The sequence below is a fragment of the Tupaia chinensis genome, unplaced genomic scaffold (genome assembly GCF_000334495.1).
Source record: "Tupaia chinensis unplaced genomic scaffold, TupChi_1.0 Scaffold000023_1, whole genome shotgun sequence".
In the NCBI taxonomy this organism is placed as follows: Eukaryota; Metazoa; Chordata; class Mammalia; order Scandentia; family Tupaiidae; genus Tupaia; species Tupaia belangeri.
In genome coordinates, this window is record NW_006159453.1 from 1,699,671 (window position 1) to 1,723,503 (window position 23,833).

General features: G+C 40.4%; 1 protein-coding gene across 3 annotated transcripts in view; it reads right to left on the reverse strand.

The window, feature by feature from the left end:
* The window catches only part of BTBD8 (BTB domain containing 8), a 110,270-nt gene extending 87,470 nt beyond the window's left edge, over positions 1-22,800 (reverse strand). Inside the window, exons 1-2 of one of the 3 annotated variants that reach the window (XM_006140153.3) lie at positions 22,561-22,784; positions 10,997-11,194 (exon numbers count right to left, since the gene is read on the reverse strand). In XM_006140153.3, the coding sequence (XP_006140215.1) occupies positions 10,997-11,194; positions 22,561-22,709 (347 nt within the window). In that variant the 5' untranslated portion in view covers positions 22,710-22,784. Of the gene's footprint in view, positions 1-10,996; positions 11,195-22,560 lie in introns of all 3 variants that reach the window. The other 2 variants (XM_027770471.1, XM_027770478.1) reach the window with 2 other exon arrangements.
* Positions 22,801-23,833: the final 1,033 nt, after the last annotated feature.

Genomic DNA, 23,833 nt, shown 5'->3' on the forward strand with positions numbered 1-23,833 from the left:
TGGTTGATGTTCGGCTTTCTGTTTCTCTGTCTCTCTGTCTTTCTGGTGAGTGCACGCACCCTATAGCAAAAACCACTCAAAAACAAAACAAAACAAACAAACAAAAAAACTGCCTACTCAAATCAATGTCTTTAAGAGTTTCCCCTAATTGTTCTACCAGTAGTTTTATAGTTTTAGACTTAAATCTTTCATCTCTTGTCAGAAAGGAAATGCAAATTAAAACCAAAATGAGATATCATTTAACTCCAGTAAGAATGGCTACGATCAATCAATAAATAATGACCAGTGCTGGTGAGGTTGTGGTGGGAATGTAAATTAGTACAACCTCTATGGAAAACAATATGAAGGATCCTCAAATTGAACAATAAAATGAACTGATCCAGCAATCCCACTCCTTGGTATTTACCCAGAGGATAGAAAAACACTTCATCAGAAAGATATTTGTACATCCTTGTTTATTGAAGCATTATTCACAATTGCTAAGACATGGAATCAATTTAAGTGTCCAAAAACTGATGACTGGGTTGAGAAACTAACATTTATACATTCTTGGATACTACTCAAATCAAGAAACAATGAGACCCTATAGTTGGATTCAGAGCGGAATATAAGGGACTTAATATTAAGCAAAGTTAGCTAGACTTTGAAAGATCCTTCATATGGGAAGAAAAGACAAAAACATTCTCAGATAACAAAATCTGAAAGAATTTACTAACACCAGGCTAGATCTCCAAGAAATTCTGCAGGGAGTGCTATACCAGGAAAATTAAATACAGTCACACAGAAAGAAGAGTTCAAAAACTAAGAAAATGGCCAACTTAATCATGGGGACAAATCTGGAGTTGAATATTATATCCCAGAATTTAACTGGGAAAATTGAATCACAACAAAAGATAAAGTACATGAGACTGAACTGGTGAAATAGAATTTGATGACTTTGGACTAAAACATTGTTGATTTTTTTTCTAGGCTTTGTTTTCTGATATTAAGGATTTTTGTCTTGTCTTGAGCAGCCGATAGGTTCATGTACCTACTATTTGAACAGAATCCTAACCTGTTTCCTGGCTTTAAGTTTTAAGCAAAGTTTCTTAGCATTTCTTTGATTTATTAAAGATAAATCTGCTTTTCTTGAAATTGAAAAATTTAGTACAAAATACATAATTAATGACCATAATAAACTGTATAGCATCAGCTAGGCTACCTTATAGTATATTCATTCTACTCAGAGATTCGTGCCTTAAGTCAGACATGTATTCATAGATATGTATATATCAGCAGAGCTTGCTATTGAAAGTAGTTAGATTATTTAAGAAATTTTGTGAATCAATAAAATGTAGGGGAAAAAAGGAATGGAAAACAACTACGGACACCTGAGATAGTGTGGGAGGAGTGTTGGAAATGGCAGAGAGTGAGAAATAAGGAGGAAAAAAAAATTATATATATATAACTAGAAATGGAAAATTATAGACGATAACATGTATGATTAAGCTACTATGCAGCATCTTCTGGATGGGAAATAACATTTTGTATGCTGTGACAATGCTCAGTGAATAAATGTAAATTAATTAATTAAAAAATAAAAAATAATAAAATAAAAAAAGAAAGATACACACTGTATATCCCCACCCAATATATACTGAATGTCTGCATTCTACGGCAGAAATGAAAAGATCTAAAGATATGCGAGTAAAGAGAATGTGTGATACTAGAGACTGTAAGGGAAGGGAGTGAATGGTAGAGAGTGGGTGGTAGAGAGTGGATGGGAGGGGCAAAGGGAAGAAACAACAGACAAAAGAATGTAAAGTTCTCCACTACAAAAAGCAAGTTCTATAATTTTATTAAAACAAAAATTTAAATTAAGAAGGTAAACTTTATGATATATGAATTATATCTATTAGAAAAAAAGAGTGACTAGAGGAAAGGAATTGAGGACAGTGTGATAGGTAATTCTTGAAGCATTTTTACGTGAAATGGAGCAAAGCATTAAAGTACTACCTGAAGGAAATGTGGGTTCAAAAAATGATCTGGTTGTTTTAGGTAGTGATCCAAAGGAAGAAAAGTGAAAATTGCTGGGCAACATTCCTGAATAGGTAAAAAGGAATAAGATGAGATCTGATAGACAAGATTGATTTTAGAAGCACTGATAGTTTATCAATAGTAACAGGAAGGAAGATAAAGCATATGGGTACAGATGCAAGTAGGTGAATAGATGTGGGAAAAGTTTGTAAAGTTTTCTTTTAATTGCACTGAATTTCTCAGTCAAATGGAAAGCAAGGTCATCAAAAGTAAGAATGAAGATGAGAAGTGGGGAAATTAAAGGGAAATACAGTTGATTATATGCAGTATGACTGACAGTCAGCACTAACTGCCTACTTGAGATTCATAGTCATACATTTAAAGCAAGACTGATTAGCATGGTTTTGTGTTTTTTTCCCAGCCACATTTAGCTATCGGGATGTAAGAGTGGAGTAGTAAAAAGCTGGACTCAACAGTTCCCCCTTATTTCACTTGTCAGCTTTAGTTAACTATGGTCAGCAGTGGTCCTAAAATAAGTTCCGATGCCCCTTGATTTACAACGCAATTGCATCCTGACAAACTCATCATAAAGTCAAAAATCAAAAAATCCTAGGTTAAACTATGGTAAGTCAAGGACTGTCTATGCATTTAGATATTTCGAAAGAGGTACCACATTCACTTAATTTTTATATGATATATTGTTATATTTTATTTTACTACTAATTATTATTCATCTCTTACTATGTCTCATTTGCAAATCAAACTTTGTCACAGGTATGTATGTATAGGAAAAAAACAGTATAAATGCTCCTTGACTTATGATGGAGTCTCAATAAACCCACTGAAAGTTGGGGGGCCCAGCAGATGGCTTAATGGTTACATTGCTGGACTCCCACATGGCAAACCATGCTTTGTATCCCAGATCTGGTGGCCTGAAACTCATGCCAGGCATGTGCGTGTGCATGCCCAAAATCTTTTTTTTTTTGGAGCGGTTTTTGCTATAGGGCACCTGCGCTCGCTAGACAGACAGAGAGAGACATAGAGACAGAAAGCGAGAAATCACCCCCCCAGAGGGGATGGTCACGCCGCAATCCCTTCTCTTCCATTCTCCTCTCGGGATCTTGGGCACGCAAGCACAGGCGCCCGGCGTGAGTTTTAAGCCACCAGGTCCGGGACGTGAACCGCAGTCAACTACGTGGGAGTCCAGCGACATAGCCATTACGCTAACTGCTGGTTCCCTGCATGCCCAAAATCTTGAGAGGAGAATGGAAGAGAAGGGATTGTAGTGTGGCCATTCTGCCTGGCAGAATGATTTCTCATTTTCTGTCTCTGTCTCTCTATGTCTCTTGGTGAATGCATGCATCTTATAGAAAAAAAGTCTTTAAAAAAAAAGGAAGTTGAAAATATCCTAAGTCAAAAATGCATTTAATTCTCTTCATCTACCAAATGTCATAGCTTAGCACAGCATATGTTAAGCATGCTCAGAGTACTTATATTAGCCTACAGCTGGGCAAAATCAAGTAACACAAAGTCTAATTTATAATAAAGTGTTGATTACCTCGTATTATTTCTTGAATAGCATACTAAAAGTGGAAAACAAAATAGTTGTATGAGTATTCAGAGTGTAGTTTATACAGAGGTCAATTGCTTTCAACATCAAAAAATTCTAAGTTGAGGGACCAGCAGTTAGCGTAATGGCTATGTTGCTGGACTACCAGGTGGGAGCCCACAGTTCGTGTCCCGGACCTGGTGGTTTAAAACTCACGCCGGGCGCGTGTGCGTATGTGCCCAAGATCCCGAGAGGAGAATGAAGGAGAAGGGATTGCGGCGTGACCATCCCCCCTGGGGGGTGATTTTTCGCTTTCTGTCTCTCTGACTCTCTCTGTCTGTCTGGTGAGTGCACACGCCCTATAGTGAAAATCTCCCCCCCCCCCAAAAAAAAAACAACACATCACGCCAGGCGCGTGTGCGTGCGTGCCTAAGATCCCAAGAGGAGAATGGAGGAGAGGGGATTGCGGCGTGGCCATCCCCCCTGTGGGGTGATTTCTCGCTTTCTGTCTCTCAGTCTCTGTCTGTCTGTCTGGCGCGCGCACGCGCCCTATAGCAAAAACCTCTAAAAAAAAAAAAATTCTAAGTTGAGGGCTGATCTCATGGCCTAGTAGTTAAGGAGCTTGATCCCATATGGCCAACAGAGCAGTCTGAGTCCCAGTCTCTTCAGTTTGAAAATCACACTAGGTGGGTGTGTGTGTATGCCCCAAATGCCAGGAAGATAGAAAAATGGGAGACAAGGGATGGCAGCTTGACCATGCCCCATTGGAGGGTGCTTTTTCCCTCTTCCTAGTCCTACTTTAGGCTCTCTGATGAGTGTACTCACCCTCTGGCAAATAAAAAAGAAAATTCAAAGTTGAATCACTGTAAGTTAGACTATAAACATAGGGTTCAGTACTACCCATGACTTCAAGCATCCAGGGATCCTTAAACATACCCCCCGCAGATAAGGGGTAAATACTGTATGAGATTTACAATATTACATGCAAAAACAAAAACCAACTCAAGGGGACTATGTGGCTGAGGTTATATACAAAAGGAGTGATACAACGACAGCAAAAGGAATTTAAACTGAGTAAGGGGGGAAAATGAGGGCATAAGAGAACAAGACAATAAAAATGTGGTAAGATTAATTGCAGGTCCTGGTGAAGTTAAAGAATTACTAGGCTGGGGACCAGTAGTTAGCATAATGGCTATGTTGCTGGACTCCCATGTAGTCGACCGCGGTTCGCGTCCCGGACCCAGTGGCTTAAACTCACGCCGGGCAAGTGTGCGTGTGTGCCCAAGATCCCAGGAGGAGAATGGAGGAGAAGGGATTGCGGCGTGGCCATCCCCCCCGGGGGGTGATTTCTCGCTTTCTGTCTCTCTGTCTCTCTATGTCTTTCTGGCAAGTGCACACGCCCTATAGCAAAAACCTCTCCAAAAAAAAGAATTACTAGATTGGAGTCCTAAGGGAATTAAGCCAGAAAGACAGGAGGTAAAAAAGTGAGACAGAGAAGATGGGTGTACAGGTAGGTGCATGAACTCAGGGTTGGATGGTCTGCATATTAAAGGTGAGATTATAGGCAAGGTATGTACGATCTTTTGGAGTGTGCTAACTCTGACAGGGGTGGTCTCTCCCCGGTCAATGGGACCCTAAATACCAGAGCATCAAGAAACAGAAAATAAGAAAATATAATTAATACAACAACGAAGATACCTATCCCACCCATTTCCAGCCATGGTTGTATAAAGGATGTGAAAGAGAAAATAGCCAGCACCAGAAAAAGTTTGCAGGGGAAACGAAATACTTAGTGCTGTGCTGTTTTACATGTTCATCTGATTGACACCCTGTCCTAGTACCTTCCAGATACTGATGTTAAACTGAAAATTCAAAGGTCCTCCCTCTTTTCTTTCCCTCTTCCATGCACATATGCTTTCACAATAAGAGGATAAATCTTAGAAAATCAAAGGCTTTTATAATCCTGAGTTGAATTTCAATCATGTGGTCATAAAGCAAGTCCTACTTTCCACTGACAATCATTTGGGCCCCACGAAATCACTGCATATAAAACAACTTTTCAAAGACACTCACGTGCACACCAAAGGACTCTACAATAAGCACTACATAAAAGAAGATCTCAGAATCTTTACTGGTTACTTAAAGAGGCAGGATGTGAATTGAGGAGACTTATAAGGACTAAATTTCATACAATAAAACTTCAAAAATACATTTTATTAGAATTTTTACGAAAAGAAGGGCTGGCAGGTGGTGTGGTGATTGAGGGCACTGGACTCCCGCGTGGCTGACTGTGGCTCAAGTACTGGACCTGGTGGCTTGCTTTCTCACATTCTCTCTCTCTTGCTCTAACTCTTGCGCCTTCTCACTCTGTCCCTCTATGGTCAAATTAAAATAAGTAAATAAATAAAGTTAAATAAAATAATTCTTTAAAAAAAAGAATTTTTACAAAAGGAAATTTCAATCTCAATATTTTTCATTATAATCTGTTCTTTATGGTCCACTGTAAAATGGACAGATTGAACACAATCTGCTAAAAAAAAAAGGGAGGGGTTATATCACAAGCACTTTCTATGCGCAAGACCCCCCCAAGAGATACCATAGAGTATGTACACATCAACAAGACACAATCTAATCTCAAGGAGCTTATATAATAAGCACAGACACATACATGACTTAACCTAATACAAAACAGAATGTGATTAAGTGCTTAAAATAGAGCACTGTGAAGTGCTAGGAAGCAAAGCCAGCTACTTCAACTTCCTTATTCTAAATGAGAAAACGGAGGCTAAAAGAAATCCTAAAAGAAGATAATACAAAGCCAGAAGAAGGTAGATCCTGGTGTCTTAGTGCCAAGTCCAAGGCTTCCTCCACTCTCCACACTGTCTTCCATTCAATTTTTTTCTCTTCACTTTCAATGATAATGAATAAGGTTAACACCGATATAATTTCTTTTTACCTAATGTATAAAAATTTGACCTACCCAAGGATTTTCTTTTACATGTGTACTTAACAGCAATATCATAGTACTTATGACTATCAATTATATTTACTAAAATTTATTCAGTGCTTTCTATATGTCAGCCACTGTGCTAAGTAAATGCTTTATAACCATCTCATTTAACCCTCACAACACTATATGGTAGGTATCAAGATTATATCCATTTTTCAGGTGAGGAAACTAACGGTAGGTGATAAGTACAAGTTCATACATTTAGAAGTGGTAAACATGTCTTAACTATAAAGCCTGCTCTTAAAGTGAATCTACTAGATCAACTACTTGGGAAAAAGTACACATTTTTAAATTGACATTTGGGATAAAAGATAATCCTGTGACCTATACTGGAAAATGACAATGATTTTCTGAATTGTACTTAAAGTATCTGTTTAAATTACAGTTTATCATACTAGTCTAACAATCAGGGGTACCCAAGGTTAGGCAATTTCTACTTATGTTATAGTAGCTGTCATATAAGAAATTCTGAAATAATAAAGAAAAACAGATCACTCAAGCAATTGTTAGAGCATAATACAAAGAATAATAAGCCAAATCACACGATATACTTAAAATTTAATTATCCAGAGACAATTTTCTCCACTAAATTAGTCAAGGTGATTTTGATTATAGGGAAAAAGTATGTCAGCAAATAACTAAAACACTGGCATCTAAAATACACCTAAGACCCAGGACATAAAAATACTTTGATTTCTCTAAATGTCAAAGTTGATAATTAGTACTAACATAAGGACAGACATAGAGACCAATATAATGGAATCAAGACACCAAAAATAAACCCTCACATTAATGACTGTATCAGTCAGCATGGGCTGCTATAACAAAATACCATAGGCTTAAAAAACAAAAATTTATTCCTCACAGTTTGGAGGTTAAAAGTCTTAAGATCAGGGTATCAGCAAGGACTGGGTTCTAGTGAGGGCCTCCTTCTTAGCTTTCAGACATTAGCATCTTACTTGTATCCGCACATGGTTGAGAAGGAGTGAGAAAGACAGAGTGCAAGCTCTCTGGAGTCTCTTCTTATAAAGGCACTAATCCTTATGAACTCCTTTAAACCTAATTACCTTCCAAAGCCCCCATCTCCAACTAACATCACACTGAGGGTTAAAGCTTTCATTTATGAAGTTAGGGGGAGAAAATGCAGTCCATAATGATGGCCAACTAATTTTCAACAAGAGTGTCCAGATGATTTAATGAGGAAGAAACAGTCTTTTAAAAAACTGGGGCTGGGACAAACAGATATCCATGTAACTAAAGAATGAAACTGGATCCTTTTCTTGTAACATACACAAAAAAGAACTCAAAATGGATCATAAAACTAAATGTAACAGCTAAAAGTATGAAGTTCTTAGAAAATATTGGATCATCAGAAAAGTCATAACACATTTTTCTTTCTACGCAAAAATGCATCATGACTTTTCCGACAACCCAATAGGAATAAATCTTCATGACTCTGGATGAAGCAATGGTTTCTTTGCTTTAACGCCAAAAGCAAAAGCAACAAGAAAAAATGAGATAAACTGGGCTAGGGTCAGGTGGTAGTGCAATGGTAGCACACCTGGACACACATGAGAATGGGTTTATAGTCCAGGACTTCCCTGAAAATGAGCATACTGGGTGTGTGACTAGGGGGTGGGTCAATCACAGTGCGGGGACCCTATTCAGTGCCCCTCCCCCCAAAATAAACAAATTTTTAAAAATTAATTACAAGCAAAATTTAAACATAGGGCCAATCTGTGGACTGGTGGTTAAGGCAGCTGGATCCCACATGGCCAACTATGCAGTTCAAATCTCTCACCCAGCAGCTTGAAAAACACATTGGGCATGTGTGTGTGTGTGTGTGCATGCCCAAAATCCCAAAAGGAGGGAGGGATGGAGAAGGGATTGTGGCATGACCATGCCCATGGAGAGGTGCTTTACTGCTTTCCCTCTCTTTCTTTCTCTCTGGCAAGTGTACATGCCCACTGGCAAGTTAAAATATCATTTAAAAATAGGGACCAGCAGTTAGCGTAATGGCTATGTTGCTGCACTCCCATGTAGTCGTCCGTGGTTTGTGTCCTGGACCCAGTGGCTTAAAACTCACACTGGGCACGTGTGCGTCCGTGCCCAAGATCCCAAGAGGAGAATGGAGGAGAAGGGACTGTAGTGTGGCCATCCCCCCTAGGGGGTGACTTCTCGCTTTCTGTCTCTCTGTCTCACTGTCTGGCGAGCACACGCGCCCTATAGCAAAAACCTCTAAAAAAAATAAAAATATAAATAATTTAAAATAAAAATTAAAAATAAACTGGGTTGCATCAAAATTTATAACTTTTGTGGCGGATACCGTTAAGAACATGAAAAGACAAACCACAGAATGGGACAAAAGTTCTGTAAATGATGTTTCTGAATATGATAGTCTAATACTGTAGAATATAAACGAAACTCTTAAAATGCAATAATACAAATACAAATAATCCAATTAAAAAATAGGCAAAGGATGTGAATATATAGTTCTCTAAAGAAGATATAAAAATGATGAATAAACATATGAAAATATGTTCTACCCCATTGGCTACCAAGGATACAAATGAAAACCACAATGAGATATACCAATTTGCAACTACTTAGATAGATAAAATAAAAGAGAAAAGATATTAACAAGTGTCCTGAGGATGAGGAGAAACTGAAACATTCAAACATTGTGAGTAGGAATATAAAATTATACAGCCATTTTGAAAAAGTCTGCTGTTTCTCAAAAGGTTAAACACAGAGTTATGAATAATACGACCCTGCAATTCCACTCCTAGATATATAACCAAGAGAAACAAAAACAGGTTTACATACAACCCTGTGCATGAATGTTCACAGCAGCATTATTCATAACATCCAAAAAGCAGAAACAAATTAAATGGCTAACAACTGATGAACAGACAAACAAAATGGGGTAGAGATATACAGTAAAATATTGGGACCAGCAGATGGTGTAATGGTTACATCTCTGGATTTGCACAGGGCCGAATGCATTTCGAATCCCAGACCTAGGGGCTTGCGACTCATGCATGCATGCCCAAAATCCCAAGAGGAAAACAGAGAAGGGATTGCAGTGAGGCCATCCCCCACCCCTGGGAGGGGGGATGATTTCTCACTTACTCTCTGTCTCTTGTCTCTAAGGTGAGCGCATCACCCTATAGCAAAAATTTCTCTAAAGAAATATATATATACATATATATTTATATGTATACACACACACACACTAAAACATTATGTTACAATAAAAAGAATTACAAAACATAGAACCAGATGGTGCAATGGTTACATCACTAGACTCTAACATAGTTGACCATGGTTTGAGTCCCAGACCCAGTGGCTTAAACTCATACCAGGTGTGTGTGTGTGTCTGTGTGTGTGAGTGTGTGTGTGCGCGCCCAGGATCCTGAGAGGAGAATGGCATAGAGGGATTATGGTGTGGCCATCCCCCCGGGCAGTGATTTCTCACTTTCTGTCTTTCTGTCTCCCTCTTTCCGAGGGGGGGGTGGGGGGAGAATTACAAAAAGGATTAATTAAAGCTAGAGTCTTCCATTATTAACTGATGACAATTTCTAAGTTCACCAAACACAAGAATCCCCTCAAATGACTAAAATGTTCAAGTTCAATTAATGTTCCACTCTCAAAAATTAAAACTGCACATAAGTTGCTATGGTCTGAATGTTTGTGTTTCCCCCAAAATTCTTTTATTGAAATAATCCCCAATATGATGGTATTAAGAAGAGAGGGATTTGGGTGATGATCAGATGATAAGGGCTCTACCCTCATGAATGGGATCAATAATCTTAAAGATAAAGAGACCTGGGCTGGCCCTATAGCACACTGGTTAAGGGAAATGGATCTCCCATGGCTGACCACAGTTTGAGTCAAGGCCTTGGTAGTTTGGAAAAGTGTGCCAAATGGCAACAGGATGCAGAAATGGAGGAGAAAATCCGAACAGGATGAAGAAATGGAAGAGAAGGAATTGTGGTGTGACCATGCCTCATTTTTTTTTTTTTTAATTCTCTTTCTCTTCCTCTCTTTCTCTGGCAAGTGCTCATGCCCTCTGGAAGTAAAAAAGAGAGGGAGAAACAGAGAGAGAAAAAGCAAGTCGCCAGGTCTGGGCCCCAAATTGCTATTGATCATGTGGGAATCCAGTGCCCCAACTACCATACCACTTGCTGGACCCTCTAAGGATCATTCTTAAATGAGTGCTTAGCCTTTATCAACACTAAGCCTCTAATATTAATAATCAGTTTGTGCTAATATTAATTACTAAAGCAATTTGGAATTTATTGTTATATGGTTATAAAACATAGGAAAACATGAAATAAAACCAGATACCCATGTTTAAAAATAAACAGCTACATATTAGACTTAAATATGTGAGGAAAAATGATAAAGAAAGCACTTACTGTAAAAATGTTCTAAAGTCTGAAGTGTCAACATTTTCCACAGCAACAGGCTCCTGGTTTGATAAATTGTTTGAAGTCTGTCCAATAGTATGAAAACAGAAGTCAGGAACCCTTGCTAAAAGGACTGCTCTGTGCGCTTTGAATAAAGTACAACCTATAGAGAATGTAACATCTGTATGGAATTCTTCCTTTAGAAGCCTATAAAGAATAAAAAGAAATCACAATTTAATTAGTGAGGCTAAGAAATATGTAATATACTTGTTTTTTAGGAAACAAATTTAAAAGATAACCCATAAATTGTAGAGGCAACATAAAATGAATTGGTTCTTGGGCCAGTAGGTGGCATGGTGGTCAAGGTGCTGGACTCCTACATGGATTCCCACATGGCTGACCATAGTTTGAGTCCCGGACCTGATGACATGCTATCTCACTTTCTCTGTCTCTCTCTCTCTCTCTGGTGAGTGCATATACCCTATAACAAATTAAAAAATAAAAAATAATAATAATAAAATTAATTAATAATACAAAAATCCTGAAAGGAGGGAGAAATAGAAGAGAAAGGATTCCCAGGAGTGTTTTCTCTCTCTCTCTCTTTGTCTCTCTATGGCGAGCACACGTACACTCTAGCAAGTAAAAAAATAAATTTAAAAAACAGCGAGTTGCAGGCCAGCAGATGGCATACTTTGCTGGGCTCCCACATGGCCTACATGGTTTCAGTCTCCAACCCAGTGGCTTAAAAATCATGCCCAGCACGTGTGAACGAGTGCCCAAGATCCCAGGGGGAGAATGGAGAAGGGATTGCAGCATGGCCATCCCCTCGGTAGGGATTTCTCACTTTCCCTCTCACTATCTCTGTTTTGGTCTCCTTCCTTTCCCCCCTACCCCCAAGTGCATGTGCCTTCAGGCAAAAACCTCTTAAGGAAAAAGAAAATAAATAAACTGAGTTACAGAGGCAGCAGATGGTGTAGTGGTTATGTCGCTGGACTCCCACATGGCTGACTGCAGTTTGAATCCAGACTAATGACTTGAAACATGCTGGGTGGGTATATGTGAATGCCCGAGATCCTGGGAGAACAGAGAAAGGATTGTGGAGTGGCTGTATCCCTCCTGGGCAGTAATTTCTCACTCCCTCTCACCATCCCTGTCTCTCTGGTGAACCACATGCTCCCTATGGCAAAAACTTTAAAATGAAACAAAACAAAACAATAACAGTGAATCAGTTCTCAAAGAGCACTGTTTAATACTGATGTCGAGGGACCAGCAGATGGCATTATGGTTCCATCACTGGACTCCCACGTAGTTGACCACAGTTCAAGGCCCAGACCTGGCGACTTAATATACCAGGTGTGTGTGCATGTGAACCCAAGATTCCAAGAGGAGAGTGGAGGAGAACGGATTGCTGCATGGCCATGCCCTGGGTAGGGATTTCTCACTTTCCCTCTCACTGTCTCTGTTTCGGGGTCATTTCTTGCTTTCTGTCTTTCTCTGTCTCTTTCTGTCTTTCTAGCAAGTGAATGTGTCCCATAGCAAAAATCTCTCTTAAAATAAATAAATTAAAAATACTGCTTTCAAACCTAACTTTTCTAACATTTATTTGAAAACTGGGTAATTTCACTAATAAATATTTTTTCAAAATGTCTTTCCTTATTAATCTTCCTAATTTTTTTTTCTCCTACTTATGTTGATTTTCCTTTAAAATACACTTTTTTAAGATTTATTTTGAAACACAGAACACAAAGTTAACATGGCTATTGACTAATGAAAATAACCAATTAAAAAATGTCTTACCGAAACTGAAGCAAAAAAGTAAACAATCAATAATACCAAAAAATGAGACATGACAATAGACAATGCAGATTAGAAACTGGTACTCTTTGTTCTGACTAATGTTAATTACCAAGTCTGAAATGCAGGCTTGGCTGTCAAGAATGTGGCATTTCAGCCCTTTTACCCCAACAACAAACAGAATTAATCATGCTCTAACCTGTTATTAAAATGATGGACTCAAGGGGTAAACTCATTCAAATTCCTTCACTAATGTACAGATACACTTAGGGCAAAACCCACTGATTTCATGTACATATAAAGTGATGGAAGAACAGAAATCTACATTATAATAGAAACTGTCATAAACATAATCTTTTGTCTCTGTGGTAACTACATATTTTTGCTCTCTAAATACTAAATAACACTTCATATCTCTCTAGTAATATCATCAGCAAGGTGTGTATTCTCAGAAGACTTCTGTTGCCATATATAATTGGCAATCACACCAGTACACTCTGAGAGGTATGTGTTAGAAGGATATCCATCACAGCAAAAGCTTGGAAAGTGGCCAATGACATTCACACTCCCCGAAGACAAAGTTAATGGCTTCTTCTTCCAAAGCCATCACACTTGGTACATACCTCTATGACAACACTTCTGTCACCGCATCATTATTATTTTTATGTGTCTTTCTCCCTACTAGACAATGAACTATCCAAAGGCAAAAACTGCATCTTCAGTATATAGGAAGAATTCAGTATCTACTGGTTCAATAATCCTATTCAACCTTAAACAAAATAAATGCTTCAGACCACTAAAGCTTTCAGAACCTTTAACACAATGAGCATATAGATGCTCAATCTTACTTTGGTCAATATTTTCATCAATAAATTGTTTTCATAAGTAATTTTTAAAGTTATGAAAAACATGTTGGTCCCTAAAACTGACAAGACTCAAACTGTGCAAACACTGATTTGTTTCTTCCTCCCCCACACTCTCTTCCTATACCCTACTCCTCCCTAAGGGAATAAGAAAGCATTGCTGCTGGTAACCATACAACCATCACTAGGCAATCTGACGTGTTCATAAGAGATGCTCATGTGTATTTATCAAATGGAACAAAGGTGTGTGTGTGTGTGTGTGTGTGCCTGAAAAATTTTCAATGTGAAAATATAGTGGTTTTTATTTTATTAATCCACTTTATCAATTACAAATATAATATGTTTTTTAAGAATTATTTTAATTTTATTTTATTCATTGTCATTATTTTAATTTTATTTTTTTAGAGTTGACCAGAGAAAGACAGGCAGAGAAAGAAGGAAAGTGAGAAAGCAAGTTGTCAGGTCCAGGACTCGAACTGTGGTCAGCCATGTGAGAGTCCAGCTGCCTTAACCACCGCGCCACCTGCCCTCCCCTCATATATGTTAATAGTAACAAAATCTGACTCAGATTGGCTTAAACATTAAGGGGGATGGCTATTGGCTCATCTAACAGTAAAGTCGGAGGAAGGACAGATTGGAACAAAGACTCGATGATGTCAAGGCCCAGCTATTTTCCATTTCATTTCTTTGTCAACTACGGTATTATCTGTTTTAGTCCATTTTGGGCAGCTATAACAAAATATCGCAGACTGAGTAATTTATAATGACAGAAACTTATTGGCTGTGCTCTGAGGCAGGGCAGACCAAAATCAAGGTACCCAGCGTCTGGCAAGGGCCTTTTCATCACATAGTGGAAGGAGAGAGAACGAGACAAGAAGAAGAGGTCAAACTTTGGGATCAGCAGATGGCATAATAGTTACGTTGCTGGACTCCCATGTAGTCAACCATGGCTCAAATCCTGGACCCAGCAGTTTAAAACTTATGCCAAGTACATGTGTGTGTGTGCCCAAGATCCCTAGAGGACAATGGAGAAGGGTGGCGTGCCATCCTCTTCGAGAGTGATTTCTTGTTTTCTGTCTTTCTATGTGTCTCTGGCAAGCACACGCACAACATAGGAAAAAAATCTCACCAAATAAATAAATAAGAAGCAGCAGCCAAACCTGCCCTTTTATAATGGCACCAATCCCACCATGTAAGTGGCCTAATCACCTTTTTTCCTTTTTTTAAAAATTTGTGTGATAGAGTATGTGCACTCATCAGAGAGACAGAGAGACAGAGAGAGAGAGAGAAAGTAAGAAAGCACCGCCTAGTGGGCAAGGCCATGCCACAATTCTTTCTCCACCATCCTCCCTTTGAGATGTTGGACATAACACATGCACACACACACTCCCAGCGTGCTTTTCAAGCTGCCAGGACCAGAACTCAAATTGTGAAGTTGGCCACGTGGAATCCAGATGCCCCAACCACTAAGCCACCAGCTGGCCCTGCTTAATCATCTCTTAAGGGTCTCATCTCCTAATTCTGTTGCAGTGGTAACTAAATGTCAACATGAGTTTTGGAGGGGAGATCATTCAAACAACATAAACAAACTAAAGTATTTTAGGACAGTGGGACATTCATCATGTGGGATCTGGCTTCTCTTGAACAGTGCTTTACCACGGTACGGTGTTTAACTCATCTTTTTGTACAGTGCTAAAGCACTGTTCAAGAGAAGCCAGATCCCACATGAAGACCACGGTTCAAATAACCCTGGTCAGCCTGAAACATGCCAAGCACACACATGAGTGTCCAAGATTTGAGGAGCTGGAGGGCTGAAGGAAGGGGGGTTACAATGTGACCAGATCCTGAGGAGGATACTCAACTTAGATGCTCTCACTCTTATGCTTGTGCGTACCACTGTATCACAAATAAGAAATAAAATAATAAAAGCATTTTAGACTGTTTAAAAAACCCCAGTTATCATTAAACATTTATTGAGCACATATTATTTACCAAATACTAAGAACAAAAAGATGAGTTAAACATAACACCTGCCTTCAAGAAGTCTATAGTGTATGACCCAACTTGATGGTGCACTGAACTGCGGTGCTAGAGGCAACATGGTCTACCAGGGGTATGGATCTCTGGCCTGGTGGACCAGAAACACATTAGACACATGTACACATGCCCCAAATCCTGGTGAGCTGGAGGCAGGGGAAAGGGCGCTGCAGCATAATGAGACTTTGTTGGGGTGCTTCTGTCTCTCTGACCCTCCTTCTCTCTCCCAGGTGTGTAATCTCTATCATGAATAAAATAAATAAAATTTTTAAAAAAACGTTTACAGTGGGGAAACCAGGCCTGAAAATGAAGTGTGATACATTTAACAGCACCAACGAGTAACCTGCTTTCAAAGACTGACGTAAGAGAAGACCTCACAGAGGACATGATGGCAAAATGAAAGTTTAAAGATTGAATAAGAGTGGATTACTGAGGCAAGGCAAAATAAGAGGGTGTTCCTGGCTCCACGTTCCTTGTAAACAAAGGAACAAAAGTACATGTGGGGAACCAGCAGTTAGCGTAATGGCTATGTCGCTGGACTCCCACGTAGTCAACCGTGGTTCATGTCCCAGACCCGGTGGCTTAGAACTCACGCCGGGCATGTGTGCGTGGGTGCCCAAGATCCCAAGAGGAGAATGGAGGAGAAGGGATTGTGGCGTGACCATCCCCCCTAGGGGGTGATTTCTCGCTTTCTGTCTCTATGTCTCTCTCTGTCTGGCGAGAGCACGCGTCGTATAGCGAAAACCTCTCAAAATAAAAAAAAGAAAAAGAAAAAGTACGTGTGAATGGAGAACTATAAACTGGTCAGCACATAGAATTAAGGGCTTGAGAAGTAGCAGATGAAGTTGCATGATTAAAGATGAGTAACAGGCCAAGAGCTTAACTGCATCTTACTACTGAAGCAGAGTTATCACACGGTTTGAAAGATGGGCAAATTTATTTTTCAAACTATCACCTGTTAGTTGTACAGAGAAGTTAGAGCAAAATGAGAATGAAGAGGAGATTCACAGCACAGATGGATGGTGAAAAGGGCTTGAGGCAGGAAAACATCAGCAGTGCTAGAGAAGAGAATAGAATTAAAATATATTTAGGCAATAAAGTTAGCAATCTTTGATGAATGGATGTGGAGGGTCAAGGGAACGCAATGACCCAGGTTCTTTCACATGTCTGCCTTGGATATTAAGTGGTGATGCCACCAAACTTTAATCTGTATCTGCTAGTCCTACCATCCTCCTCAACTACATGTTTCGAAATGTCTTCCTGACATAGCTTCCTGAACACTCATAAGACACCTCTCTCTCTCTCTCTCTCTCTCTTTTTAAACTGCTAGAGGGAGCATGCACTCACCAGACAGAGAGAGAAAACAACCTTTGTGGGTTGTGGTCACACTGCAATCCTTTTTCCTCTATCCCAGCAGGATTTTGGGTCCGCACACACACGCACCGTGTGTTTTTCAAGCTATCAGGCCAGGATTCCAACCTCAGTAGGCTATGTGTGATCCAGCCCACAATGCACAGTGCTTAACCACTATGCTATGGGGCCGACCCTACATATTCCTTTCAAATGTCCTAAGATTTGGAGCCATCTTCCATTCTTCTTTTTCCCTGTCCCCAACATGTAATTAGTCACTAAGTTATCATTTGTTCTGTTTCCACTGCCTTTATGTAATCTTTGACTACTCGTTTCTAATTTCTCTTTCCTTAAACTCAAAATCCAAACAGGGTCACGCATCACCTACAACAGAGGTACATTTTGAGAAGTGCACTGTTAGGTGATTTGTGTCACTGTGTGAATGCAATAGGATGTACCTACACAAACCTAGATGGCATAGCCTACTACGTATGTAGGCTACAACCGGTACAGCATGTCAGATACTGTAGGCAACTGTAACACACTGCTAAATATTGTGTATCTAAACATAGAAAAGTATACAGTAAAATACAGTATAAAAGATTTTAAAATGCAGTTTATAGGGCTAGAAGTTGTCTTGGGACAGGCTGGTGGTGTGATGGTTGAGGCACTGAACTCCCACATGGCTGACTGTGGTTCAAGTCCTGGACCTGGAGGCTTGCATTCACACATACACTCTCTTTTTATGTCTCTCTCTGGTCAAATTAAATAATTATAATGTTAAAATACATTAAGTAATTATTTTTTTAAAGTTGTCTGAATGAGTCAGTGAATGAGTGGGGAGTGAATGCGAAGGCCTAGGATATGACTGTACGCTACTGTAGACTTTACAAACACTGTGCACAGAGGCTATGCTAAATTTATGTTTAAATTTTTGGGGGGCTAGCCCATAGCTTGGTGGTTAGGGTGGCTGGATCCCACAAGGCTGACTGGGCAATTCAAGTCCTGGACACAGTGGGTTGAAGAATATGCCAGGCATGTGTGCATACATGCCCCAAATCCCAAAAGGATGGAGAAATGGAGGAGAAGGATTACAGCATGACCATTCCCCAATGGGGCCTGATTTCTCACTTCCTCTCTCTCTGTCTTTGTCTCTCTTTGGTTAGTGCAAATATTCACTGGTAAAATTTTTTAAAGATTGTTTTAAATTAACCTTAGCTTACTGTAACCTTTTGCTTTATATACTTTTAAGCTCTTTAAAATTACTGACTTTTATTATAACAGTTTAAAACACAAACATATTGTATAGCTACACAAAAATATTTTCTTTGTTTATATTCTTATTCTATAAGCTTTTTTCTATTCTTACTTTTTTTGCACTTTTTAAACTTTTTTTGTTAAAAACCAAGACACAAACACAAAAACACACATTAGCCTAGGCCTACACAGGTTAAGATCGTATTTTGTTGTACTAAAAAGGCCAAGATGAACAGAAGAACATGAGATGAAATCAATAACAAGAGAAACTAATGCAAGGAAGAGACTTGGTAAGCACAAGATGTATGAGGGTGTTGCCTGGGTAACAACGCACTTTTACAGTAATATTTTTTTCCTGTCTGTAGAAGGAGTACATCCTAAAATAACAATAAAAAATATAGCATAGTAAAAATATTAACCAGCAATATACTTGTTTATTATCACTATCAAGAAGTATGACCTAGGTCAGGTGGTTAAGGTGGCTAGATCCCACATGCCTGACTGCATGGTTGAGTCCTAGACTCATGGGTGTGTGTGCATGCGTGTCCAAAATCCCAAGAGGAGAATGACGGAGAAAGGACTGTGGCATGGCTATACCCCTAGGAGAGTGCGCTTTCACTTTCTCTGTCTCTGGAGAGTGCACATGGCCTAATGCAATATAATAATAATTAACTAAAAAGAAGAATTATAGTGGTCAGTTGGTGGCACTGTGGTTAAAGTACTGGACTCCCACATCGATGACCACAGTCTGAGTTTTAGAATCAGTGTCTTGAAAAATCATGCCAGATGCATGTGCGTGTGTGCCCAAATTCCCAGGAGGAGTGGAACAAAAGGGATTGCGGTGTGGCCATCCTCTTGGGAGGGTGATTTCTCATTTTCTCTTTCACTATCTGTCTCTCTCTCTCTCTGGTGAGTACATGTGTTCTATGGCAAAACCTTAAAAATATCATTAAGTGGCATAAATGAATCCCATATTTCAAAAACACCAGTGGCAGGATCAGCAGATGGGATAATGGTTATGTTGTTGGATTCCCACATAGTCTACTGCAGTTTGAATCCTGGACCCAGTGGCTTAATACTCATGCCAGGTGGTCGTGGGTGTGTGCTCAAAAATCCCAAGAGGAGAATGGAGAAGGAATTGCAGCATGGCCATCCCCCAGGGGTGATTTCTCACATTCTGTCCCTCTGGCGAGAGCATGTGCCCTACAGTAAAATAAACTCTAAAAACAAACAAACAACAACAAAAAAACACACACAACACTAGTGGCTCTCCACCGCCTTCAGAATACATTCCAAACATTTCAATGGAGAAAAAGGCCTCTGTGAGTCAGTATTAGCCTATCCATTCATTCTCATCTATTGTCATTTTGATTGTCTACCACACCCGTAATATCCTTCCAAATAAAGCTATCAAATGCATTTATTGTTTAATTATGGCCCTGGTTTGCACCACATTCCTCTAAGACATCTAAATAGACCATAAACTAAGCCAAAGCTAGCCACTGGTCAATGTGGTAACTAAGAGATGTTCTCTAGTAAACAGGAACTGACTGATGGGACTCTAAGAGGATTCCAAAACAAATCCATGGTAGAGTAAGAAAAAGAAATGGATAGAGAGAGGAGCAGAGATTAAAGTACATAGTTGCTGAAAGGTCAGTTTGCACAGCTATTGTCGAAGAGACAAACTGCTTAGATTCATATTCTGTCTCATAGTCTGGTCATGTGACCTTGCACAAGTTACTTTACTGTCTTTGGAGCCAAGACTGTCAAGGTTCTGATTTATTCAGATCCATCACTTCTTCAGTACTCAATTTACTCATCTGTTAAGTGGGAAGTGTAACAAAACTGACCTCACAGGATTCATAAAAGAAAGAAATAAAATATTACAGGTAAGTCCATTGCTCAGCAAACAGCAATTATAGACTACTTTTTTTTTTTTTTGACAATTGCTCTGAATAATGTCCGTTTTCTGTATCGAATCTGGCTTTTTGACTGCTAAAACTATTTCCTAATTTTCCTTAGTTCTTCATATCATCTTGTTACATCAGGTAACCTAGGAGTGTTTCTGTTCTTTGCTATCTAGAAGACTCTATTAATAATACAACTCATTCTCCAAAAATAAGCCAATCTCTTTCGAATCTCTATACTTTTATAAAAGTCATTCCTTCTTCTTTACATATACTCTATCTCTCCCTTTCCAATTTTTTTTTTTTGTGTTACCAAAGGCATATGTACTCACAAGACAGAGAAAGAGGAAGCACACACCCAGTAGGGCATGGTCATGCCACAATCCCTTATCCTCCATCCCATCAAGATTTGGGACAGACATACACATGTACCTGGCATGTTTTTTGTTTTTCAAACCACCAGAGCCAGGATCTGAACCGTGGTCAGTGAGGTAGGTTTTGGCCCCCCTTAACCACTGCACTATGTACCTGGTTTCAATTCAATCCATAATCAATTCCCCAGAGCTTTCTCAAATGTAACCTGTTAAAGTCTTTCCCAACTCAGCCCCTCCACTACCACCATTACCACTTTGTCTGGCTATTATCTCTCTCATTAAAGTGTAAGCACAAACACCAAAGTGATGTCTTATTAGTCACTGATTCCTCAGAACCTAGTACAGAGCTAGGCATTCAGTCGGTGCCCGTTACCTCATTAATTTTTGCAGAATAAATTGGTAGTATTGCTATTTGAAGAAGATTAATTGAGCAGAGCATTTAAGGTGGCTAGGTGACTATATGATGTTATTTTGCTTTAATAAAAAAAAAATTCTACAACACCTACTTTTATTTTAATAAGAACTTGGAGTTCAGGATCCTATCCTTAGTACCAACTACACTTTTAACCTCATATTCTTCATATTAATCTAATGCATTACCCTCCTTAAATTCCTCATAACAAGGTTCACATAACAGTCAGAAGAAACAAAGCTACTGAAGAAAGGAAGCATCTATCTCACCCTTAGAGATTCACCCAGGAAACAAAACAATCTCAGCCTTCCTTTTTCCATCAGTCCCTTACTGGTGGAGACAAAGTAGTATCCCCAGTAGAAAGGCCCAAATGAAAGGGAACTTTTTACATGGACGAACTGAGTTTATAGCTACTGAAGAGTGGGTACTTCTGAGAGGAAGCACTCATTACTAATTATGCTTATTGTGCAGTTCAGGGATTCTCAAGGTAGAACCTTTTGGTGGCATGAGCACCATCTGGAACCTTGCTAGAAATGCACATTCTTGGGCCCCACCCCTGACCAACAGACTCCGAACTAGGCTGAGATCCTCATTAAACTTCCAGAATCAATGTTTTGCTGAAAATGGAAATGGAAATTAACCAGGTCATAGTTCTAAGCTTTCTTTCTTTCTTTCTTTCTTTTTTTTTTTTTGCTATAGGGTGCGTGCACTTGCCAGACAGACAGAGAGAGACAGAGAGACAGAAAGCGAGAAATTACCCCACCAGAGGGGATGGTCACACGCAATCCCTTCTCCTCCATTCTCCTCTCGGGATCTTGGGCACGCACGCACAAGCGCCTGGCGTGAGTTTTAAGCCACCGGGTTCGGGATGTGAACCTCGGTCGACTACGTGGGAGTCCAGCGACATAGCCATTACGCTAACTGCTGGTCTCAGCTTTTTTTCTTCATAAACTGAAATAACTAGCTGGGTTCCCAATAGCCTGAGAGGGATAACCATGAGGCTGACGAAGGTGATGTCTCAGGACGACCTTTCATTGGGTCTTCACCAGAGCTGGAAGTTGCTGGGAGCTACAGAGTGTTCCAGGTGGAGAGGGGAGATCGCAAGCAGGGAGTATTTCTACATAAGTTTGTGTGAAAGGATGAGACCTCCAAGGTTCCAGTAATGTGCCTTTCTTCTAAAATACTCATTTTCCTAATTCTATCCTAAGCTTATAAAAAAATAATAAAAAATAAAAAGGGTAAGTGTCAGGATCTGGATCCACCCGACCTCAGCGCTTCGTCTTTCAAGCACCTAAACCAGCCCGTGTAAGACTCTTGACATAAACTGGTTCTGCCCACAACTACGAATGTCATCCTCGTTTCCCTTTCAACCCGGTACGTGGTGTCCGAGGTGCTCCGGATTGGTTATTGAGGGCGAGCAGAGCCGCTTTCGGTGTAGCGGGAGACTAGTGAATGACCCGTGGCCCGAGGCGAGGACGACGTGGGAGGGTTGGGAACCCGGCAGCAGGAAGGCACAGCGTCGCGGGCGGAGGTGGGCGATTTAGGAGCTGCAGCAGCCAGAGCTCCCGCCTCCTCCTACCTGAGCAGGTCCTGGCTGAGCTGCTCCGACACCACCGCCTTCAGCCGGCGCCGCTCACACGGCCCCTTCTTTGGTAACCCCTTACTGCAAACTCCAGGGGACCCCAGAAGGCTTCCAGGGGCTGCGCCGCGCTCTCCACAGCGGGCCATAGCCCACAGCCGCCCGGCTGCGCCCGCAGGCCCACTACCCGGCCTCCCTGGCCCGGCCCCGGATCGAAAAAGGGGCGTTCCCGCCCCAGAGCTCCGCTCGGATCCCGCTCCGCCCCCTGGGGGGAAAGGTAGACGCCTGTCCCGTGTTTGCAGACGGCCCCTCAGAGCGAGCGGACTGGGTCCGGGGGGACGCTCTGAGCCCTGCACCGAGGCGGCACGTGACCCGGGCGGGTGTGCGCAGGCGTGCTATCTCTGTTTACCTCTGCTGCCGGCAGCCCGCCCCTCACTGCCCCGGGCGCGGACAGCCCCCGCGGGGCCAGCGGGTCCTCGGCCTGTCGTCCCCGTTCTTTATCTTTGCCTTCCGGTTGGAGTTAGCTAATCATAAGAATAAACGGTTTATTAAGGCCGGAGTTCAAATCAATGCGTACAGCGTTGGATGCTTCGTCTTCTGGCATGCCCAAGAATGGTTCATGAGACCTTTCCAGTGGGGAGCCCCACTCCCTCACCTTCCTGGTTCTCGGTGCTCAGGAAAAAAGTGGGGGAAAGGCAAATCGGGGGTTCGAGGTGAGAAGCACTTTGTAAACTCCCGAATCAGAAAAATCCTGAGTCCTATACAAAGGATATTTACAGCGTCTAAAAGGTCCCACCCTCTTTTTACACAGGAAATGGCTCATAAATCAGCCCCTGGGTTTTAGCTGAGAAAGATCAGATTATATTACACAGTTTTGCACATAAAGTTGTAAAATTTATGACCGGGAAGGGCAGAGCCTTTCACTGAACAGGGTGATGCCCACTAGAATTTCGAATATTTTGGCCACGAAAGTAGCTGAAGTATCATTTAAAAGCTTTTTTTTTTTTACTTCCTCTAAAAGAAGAAAACTCAATAGTCTTGCCTCACAAGGTAGAAAAAAAAATTGTTGCTGGGAAAATATGTGGACTTTGTATAATAAAATTGCCCAAGGAGTCGCTATTTTTACAAATAATGTCCCAAATGAGATACCTTAACTTTCAAAATATAACTGAATGATTCTCAGTTACTCCTGTAGGAAAGAGGGGTGTCATTTGAATGCTAACATTGGAATGCTTATTAAGCAGTAGACATTGCTCTACCTGCTCTATACAAA